General features: G+C 34.9%; 1 protein-coding gene across 1 annotated transcript in view; it reads right to left on the bottom strand.

The window, feature by feature from the left end:
* Positions 1-2,004: 2,004 nt before the first annotated feature.
* Positions 2,005-8,844, bottom strand: part of EEA1 (early endosome antigen 1) — a 57,398-nt gene continuing 50,558 nt past the window's right edge. The window contains exons 27-29 of the mRNA XM_063308897.1: positions 8,666-8,786; positions 8,265-8,363; positions 2,005-6,190 (exon numbers count right to left, since the gene is read on the bottom strand). Of these exons, the coding sequence (XP_063164967.1) occupies positions 6,068-6,190; positions 8,265-8,363; positions 8,666-8,786 (343 nt within the window). The 3' untranslated portion in view covers positions 2,005-6,067. The remainder of the gene's footprint in view (positions 6,191-8,264; positions 8,364-8,665; positions 8,787-8,844) is intronic.

Genomic DNA, 8,844 nt, shown 5'->3' with positions numbered 1-8,844 from the left:
TTAATCAGAATTTACTATTTGTTATGGTAAACTGACTAGTGAAGTAATGGTACCCAGCAAACTGAAAGGAGATTTCTCAATAGAACACTCATCTAGTTGAAAAAAAACCTTGATTCTGCTTTGAGAGATTTAAATTCAGGAAAACAAGCTTGGAATCAGCTAAAACAAGTGTTGAGTAAAACTCAAGAAGGTAGGTATTTAAAAGCAGAACCGAGACCTAAAACTATGAAACCTCCTACAGTTCCAGAGGCCCTGATTCTCCCTTGCACTGAAGAGATTCTTAGGAGTAAGCAGAGAAACAGAAGGGTTTTTCAAAGGGTTCCTTTTTTGGGCAACACCATTAACAGATGGATTCATGGTAAGTCCACAGGCTTTGAAATGTTTGTACAGTACTGTGGTTAAGTCATCAGACATTGGAAGAAAAGCTCAATTGCTAGAATTCATTTGCCACATTGATTATTGTAAAACAGAACTGTTATGTTGTAAAGAATTAGTAGCAACAAATCTTTATGGCTGTAATATGTTCCTGAAGCAACTATGCTGATGGAAAATGGAAGAGATGCCACAGAATATGATTTATGAGTTTAGTAATAAACTCACTGCCATCACTAAAAAAAGTTTGAGGACCTGACAGACATTTGACAATCAGGTTAACTGGAATATCTGGAGTTGAAAACTACTCCAAAGCCACAGCTAGAAATAACCTTATACATCATACCAAGTTATTGGACAATATGGCTTTTGATTTATAATTAAAATGTTTTCATTAGAGTTCACAAAATATTATTTATGAATAAGTGACCTACTTGGTGGCACCTAACTTTGGCTGATTTTGAAAAGCTAAGCAAGATCCAACCTAGCTGATCTTTTGGACGGAAGACCACTGGGAAATACCAATATTTAAGGGAGACTGAAAGGTTGGGGAGGGGAATCTTGGATTAAGACAATGGCAAGTCATTGTATTTATTCAACATTTGGGGCAGCATGAAAAGCTACACAGATGTCCAAGAAGTTGCCATATGAGCTTGGCTTTGCCTTAAGGCTGACTTGCAATACAGTACAAGTACTGTTACTTAAACATCCAAAAATCCATTATATATCTTGTCTGTCTGTCTGTCTGTCTAGTGTCAGAAGCACCTACCAAGGCACTTCTGTATTGAAAGCATTTGCCAGTGACGTCATCATTGCCCGGGGAACGCCTGAGGGGGCTCCTTTCATGTCCCTGTTATTTTCCCACCGAAGTGGTACCTATTAATCTACTTGCATTTGCACACTTTCAAACTGCTAGGTTAGCAGGAGCTGGGACAAATTGATGGGAGCTCACTCCATCACCCGGCTCGCACTCTCGGGTTTCAAACTGCTGAGCTGCCAAGCTTAATGGTCCTCTGACTCAGCATCTTAACCACTGAGCCACCCTGGCTCCTTTATAACTTCCATTATAAAAGGTCTTTTTACTTTTTTGAAAATATGATGGATCACTCATGCCCATTCATTTCCCTTGGCAATTAATAAGGGATGCTATGGGATGCTGCAGTGGAAAAGTTAATTGAAATGTTTGGGTGAAATTGCTACTAAAAATACTTTCATATGACTAGGACACCATGACTCTGAACTAATCACAGCTTCCCATATAGGCTCACTAGTTCATAAAACACATCTAATGATGTTGTATCTCTAGAAGCTTTTCCATTCTGCCATGAGTACTTGGCACTACACACTAGGGAAACTGGCTCTACAGACTTTTATAGCAATATTGAAGAAAATTTTAGTAGAACCCATTAAATCCAAAGAACTGTTTAATGAAACTATTTAATGTTAATCGCTTAAAACAGCCAACTTCATCGTATGGAATAAAGGGGGAAATTCAATCTTGCCACAATCAAGATATGAAATAGTTGAAGCATTCCACTAATATGTGAATTGGAGATGAATAGGTATGACATATACAGTAGACAGCTTTCCATACCAGCAAAAGTGCACCAAAACAGTCATTGCAAATGGTCCTTTAGAAATTTCTAATTTTATTTTCAGCCCAATAATAGAATACAAAATTAACATTTCCACAAGTATCCACCCATGGGTTTCATACAGAATTAGTGGTTGCATTGTGTCATTTTTCTCACTCCTCAGCTTCCATTACTTTCCAGATGCAGAGTTTAGGAATTACAGTGCATACTGAACTAAACTCTTTCACATTGTAAGGCACAACTACATGACTACAAGTCATAAACACACCACTGAAAGAAGGACTTAAGAGAATCCACCTGATAAAAATTGCCATGCAAGACTATCTAAATATAATGTGAATGAAAGGATCCAGTTGAAAAAGAAGTGCAATCTTATGTAGGTAAAGCTACCTTAATATAACTGTCAATATAAGATAAGCAGAGAAATTTTCCAAGTCTAATTTATACAATTATACAGACCCTACCCCACCCCAATAAACATTATGCACAATATTCACATCTGCAACTATAATAAACCAATAGTTACAAAGAGGCCAATAGGACAATACAATTTGTGGCACACTTCCATTATAGCATAATAGCATTTGTCAACTTCTTGTCATGAGCACTGGAAATAGAGGCTAACTTAATGACATGTAAATAGTAATAGCAGCCAATGTGATACATACAGCTGATATAGCTCAAAGATTATAATTAGGAACACTTGTGTAAATTAATTTTTCTCCAACACCTACAGGTTTGTAGAACTAAATTAAAGGAATCAAAAGAGCACAGATCTGTAATAACAATAAGCCATATAAGCACAAATACTGAAATATTACATTTCTGGTGAATTAAAATATTTTAAAATTTGGCAGTCATCACAAATCAAATCTAACATCATAGTGAGGAAACCATTTTAAAATGGGCTGAAGTTGAGTTTCATATCAAGAGGTAGTTAAAATGAAATCTTACATAGTGGCATTCTCAGATTGGGCTTTTTGTGTGTGTTTTTAAAATAATTTTATTACAAAAGTGATAAATCCTATACAAGCAGCATTTTGGACAGATTTCTATTACAAAATGTTTCCTTGTTTATTAACCTGATGTAACAGTGTTTTTTCTTTCTCTTTGGTGCAAAGAGTTTGAATTTAAGCACATAGTACAATGTAGGTGGCATGAAAGCAATTCAGATCTGCCACACTAGTCAACAATGTACACTGTATTTGGAATTTATAAATTCAGAAAGCCAATAATAAACCTTATTCATATGGGCTTTAAGGAGAAGATCACAACTGAAAAACAAACCTCTGTTAAATGGGTTGCCGTTTTGCTGGCACAAAACAAAGTAGTTTTCCCATGATTGTTTTCCTGTGTGCCTGCTATCAAACAATTACATACTAAGGCAGAACAGTCAATGTTAAATATGGACTTTACTCATTTCTAAATTCTTAAATGGAAACTATAAGAATTTTTTAAATATATATCACTTCTAAATTTTAAAGAAATGATACAAACACTAACACTTCTGCTCTTAAGTAGGGAATTTCCTTTTCTGTTTATTGCTATGATCTGGAAAACAGACCACCTAAATAAATTTTAATGTAATTTAAGAAGAAAACAAATGCTTATACATGAACAATGAAAACCATTCAGAACATGAAATGTGCAAAATTCCCAAGTCCACTTTTTCTATTCTTAAAATCAAGCAGTGCTTCTAAAGAACATGCAACCTCTTTAGTATACATATATCCTCTGGAGTACATAGGAATTATGGACATAATATTCCTAAATACCATATGAAATTACTAGGGAAGTGAATGAGCACTTAATTAAGAATGTACAACTTTGTGGACCAATTACTACATCACTTCTTGCAAACAGTTGTTCCTTCTCTTGCATATAGTGTTGGTTACACTAAAAAGTGCATAGTGCTCTTATTCTTCCTGAGTTTTCAATCAAATAGTCCAAATTTTTAAACTATCGGATCAACCTCATTTGCTTTCTCTGGACAAGCTGAACTTGTGTGTGTGTGTGTGTGTGCGTGTAAAACATCTAGGGACTGCAGTGAAATCAAATCCCCATTTAAATGAGCAGATAGTTTGCTTGTTTTTAACATTCTTTAAAAAAAAATACTTAGAAAAAATGCAGGTGGCACAACCTTGGAAAAGAATTCCCCTTTATCTTATACACAGGAAACCATTTCCAAAATGATGCCTAGTACAACACACACAAGCATCACCTTAAAATATATTACTTTCCCCTTCTGAACCAGTTTCTTTACAAGTTAACTTACGCAGACTGAAGGGTTTCATATATGATTAATCAACTAAGATAAATCAGACGAAAGCTCCAATAAATTTCAGTTCTTATTGTGAATACTTCATACATTACCCTTTTCCATTTTAGTCCAAAGAGACAGTAGTGAATAAAACAGCTGGATAACATCTGAATTGTACATCTATTGTATACTCTATGAATAGGTGATTTAGGAGATTTGACCTATATACATTATATTCATATTTGACCTTTAGACATTTTTACTGCATCAAGCTGATTCGTAACCTGTAAGTCTTTTAATCTATTAATCCAAAATTGTATAGTCCACAACTAATGATTCTCCAGGATTTCATACAAGTAAAAAAAATGGTGTGTAAGCCCTAGTACCTGTGAATTCTTTATTTGGAGGCATAAGTACTAGAACTAGAATCTTCTGCATGGAAAGCCCCCTCTGGCAATATATCTTTGTTAATTTATTTGCATTCTTTTTCTTTCTAGTTCTATATTCATTTCTATGTCTACAGCTGCACTCATCTCTCATGCAAACAGGTTACAAATCCAAAAAAGTTAATTTTAAATATCACCTTATATTTTAGTAAACCTAGATTTTACCAATGCATTATTTTGTATCATCACAGTGTGCATAGATGTGTGTGGGTGTATCTGTGTATTATCCCAATCTCAGCTGAAAGGGACGATGTCATATTCTGCCTACTAGTTTAAAAACAGTAAATTTTGCTAACTTTCAGATGGACAAAATATGACATCACTTTTAATGAACTCCATGATTAGAGGGATCTCATTACATGAATTAAAATAAAGCAAGACAAACTACTCAGAGTTTAGGTTTCCCTTCAATCTTTAGCAGTGCTGTTTCACTCCAAATTTTAAGGAGGACAAACCCATAGACTTCTAGTAACAATTAAAAAAGGAGAAAATGCACACTGAAAATGGTGGAACTGTAAAATAATTAATAATTATCACAACTATGTATCTTTCAGTACCAGAGCTTTCTACACCTGGCTCTTCCAGGCAATATTTCCTGTGAATAAAAAAGAGAGAACAGTGCAAACATATTTGAATAGTACAAAGAAATGTAAAGGAGCATACGAGCTTTTAAGAGGGCAAGAAGCAAAAATACATCTCTAACTCAAAAGTTTACAAAAAGGAATTTGCATATCAAAGATGATGTAGCCCACCTATTTTCAATAGGATGCAGCATATTCTTAGAGAAGAAATATCGATCTACGCTATAGTATTGAGATTGCTTTTCATTTTCTGTGACATATACTATACAGTGATACTATAGTAAAACAGCTTGACAATCTTAAAAGTTCAAGGCAGCTTTCCACTAACTAGACACAATCATAAAAAGGAACTCACAGTAAAAGTGAGAGGGAAAAAGCGAAGAAAGAAAAAACACAAAAAGCTGCTTGTTTGAGGCTACTAATACATTACACATTTTTGAGCAATCATTAAGTTATAGTTGTGCAGCAATATTTGAAACACAAAATCCCTGCAAAAAGGTTTAAAGGGGGTTATTTTTGAACAAACAAATCAGGATAAAAAAAATACATTGTAACTCCTCTATTCAAATTTTATTTACAAGTCACTGGAGACTTATAAACTTGACACAGAAGCTCTCTTGGACCAAAACCAAATAAGCCACAGATAACTTCAGCCTCACAAGAAGTACAATTGTTTGACTTTATCAGTTAAACACTATACTATAATTTTGCCAACTGTTACAATTGGTGCCCACCCAAAATAGTAGTCTGAGTATTGTACGAAGTGCATAACAGAAACTTTACTCTAGCATAACATGTAAGAGTTGTGAGTAATTATCCTTGTAGATCATTGAAACAAGTATCACAGACACGAACAGGTTTTTTAGAAGAAGGAGTTAAGGCATTCTTTGAGGAACACTCAGCACAAAAGATATTTCCACACTGTCTGCAGTGGTGCTGTAAAATGAAAAAGAAAAGTTACAAACACATGACAGATATAACCTTGAACTCTATAGCTTGGTATTACATAAATATTACTTCCCCTTCAATTGATTAACTGCTTAGACTTGGCTCTTACATCACTGTTAAACTATGGGTTAATATCTGGTTATTGAACAAGCCATGGTGGCCTAGTTCCTAAACTAAGACATGAACCATGCTTTGCTAAACTTCAATGACTATGTTCAAGCAACACATTAAGCCAAAATTAGTTAAATCACATCACATCAGGCTTTAGTGTGATGTGTAATCTTAGACTATTTTGTGCTTGCTTTTCAAATCAGGACCCAACATCAAGCATAAAACCATAGATGGATATTTCTGATGCAATAGTTAGCTATGGCTTGTGATAAATAATGAATTGAACTCAGCTTGCAAGAGGAGTAAAGTGAGCATGCAAGTCTAAACTTGCTCACCACTATACTGCACAACCCAATCTACAATATTTTAAAACACTGAATTACCAGTGGAGTATATTAAAAAACCAAGTATGTACAATATTTTTAGAGGCACACCCTCTCCTTGTTTAGCGACCACATTCCATTCCAATGACTTTGTCATTAAGGGAAATGGTCATTAAGTGACCATGAGAGAGAGAGAGAGAGAGAGAGAGAGACATGCTGCAGAGATCACTGGTTGCTGCCGTCTCATTCAGATAAAGTTATCTCATACAGTGTACTGTGCCTGACCCTTTTTCCTTTTCCTTTTTTTTTTTGTCCCAGAGAGATTGTTTAAACAAACTATCTCTTCCTGAGCTGCTTTTCTCAGCAGTGCAGCACTTCCGTAAAAAGTGCTAATCCCAAGTTAACAAGCTCAGCTTTAACAAGCCCAGCTGTGACCTTTATTTATTTATCTATTTATCTTTCAAGTTTATATAGCTGCCCATCGCACAAACAAGCAACTCTGGGTAGCCTACAAAGAGCTAAAAATATTCATTAAACGTTAATTAGAGCCCTCCCAGGCTCCACTACTGCCTGAAACCGACCAGATCTTAATCAGTTTCACACCAAAGGCTTTTGTTGTCAGGCCCATTAAATTTGCTCATAAATGCGCGCATTGGTCAGAAAATGAATTTTTTATTACCGTTTATTACCATCGTATTTGCAAACCTTGGTAGACACTAAACAAGGAGTTGCTGTATTACATGAGATGAGATTAAAACACAATAGGCAATATACTCTGAGTTTTCTGCCAAAAATATACAGTAGACTCTCAGTTAACTGGCACCCATGGGGATTGGTAGATGCCAGATAAATGTAGTTTCTGGTTGCTTCAGTTACTATTAAATTTTATTTAAAGTATTATTTATTCCATTTTTTTGCCAGTTGCTTGAGAGTGAGTTCCAGTTACCTGACAGTGAGTTCCAGTTAACTGAGAGTCTACTGTATTATTTATTCGATTTTTTGCCGGTTGCTTGAGAGTGCCAGTTGCTTGAGTTCTGGTTAACTGAGAGTCTACTGTATTTCTTGGGATGAGACTGGACTGTGTGAGTGTGCGTCCTTATCTATATACATGAATATCGGTGTCTAGTTCAATGAACAGGTATAGTTCAAAAATAACCAAGCAAGAAGCCTATATTTAAAGTTTAACTAGACAGTAATAAGAAATTACTTCTCTTTCCTATATAGCTCTGGAACTAGAAGTTCCTGAAAAAAAATCTAATGCTAATTTTGCTACAGTGTAAGATGCATGTAAAATGTTTGTATTTGCTTGAAATGTTCACACTTCCAAAGTCATAATCATCCATTTCCATCAGAATATACTGTATGCAGTGAGTTTATCAAGAGAGAACTATATCACTACCCAGAGCAGGTTCTCTCATCAAGTTTAAATGAAAGCAAGTGAGAATTTGGCATTGATAACAAGCTTTTCACCTCACTGTGTCCAAAAGAAAATATATATTTTGAATAAATTTGCTGCATTCTATCAAAGAAATAGGATTTATGAGACTATTTCTTAAATTAACTTTATTCACACATATCACTTCACTTTATGAAAATAAGTCTCATAATATATTCTGAGACATACATACCCTTCTTATGGTTACAGAAAAACCTTTTCCACAAGCCATGCAATTCTGAACTTCATTGTCTTCAGCCCATTTCCTATTTAATGCTTGTGTATGCTTGATCTATATAAAACATAAAAAACAGATATCATGTAAATATTAAATCAACAAATCATATGAAACCTCTGTAATCCAAATTCAGTAAGACTGTTAATATTTGAAAATGATTCCCTCTCTCCCCCTGCAACCCTCTGTATACAGAGTACTCCAAACCCATGGGCCACCTGCTGTTAGACCAGTATAAGCCAACTCAACTGCATTGCCATATCTTGTTTACATATTCTGCTTCCTCACTTATCTATGCCATATGAACAGTGCTAATATTAAATTGCCAATGACTGTCTTTCAGCATAAAAATGAAATACCTGCAGTGACTGGTTCTCTCTCCCTAGTTCCTGCATGGCTGCAGTAGTATCATCTAGTTTTCTTCGTGCATCCATGAGTTTGCTTTGAAGCTTTTCGATTTCTCCTTCACTTTTAAGGCACCTATAGAGAAGATAGTAAATAATGGAATAATCTTCTAAATACTGAAAGGAAAAAAAAA

The sequence above is a fragment of the Candoia aspera genome, chromosome 7, assembly GCF_035149785.1.
Source record: "Candoia aspera isolate rCanAsp1 chromosome 7, rCanAsp1.hap2, whole genome shotgun sequence".
Taxonomy (NCBI): domain Eukaryota; kingdom Metazoa; phylum Chordata; class Lepidosauria; order Squamata; family Boidae; genus Candoia; species Candoia aspera.
The sequence above is the reverse complement of the archived record's forward strand: the minus strand, read 5'-3'. Positions and strand labels throughout refer to the sequence as shown.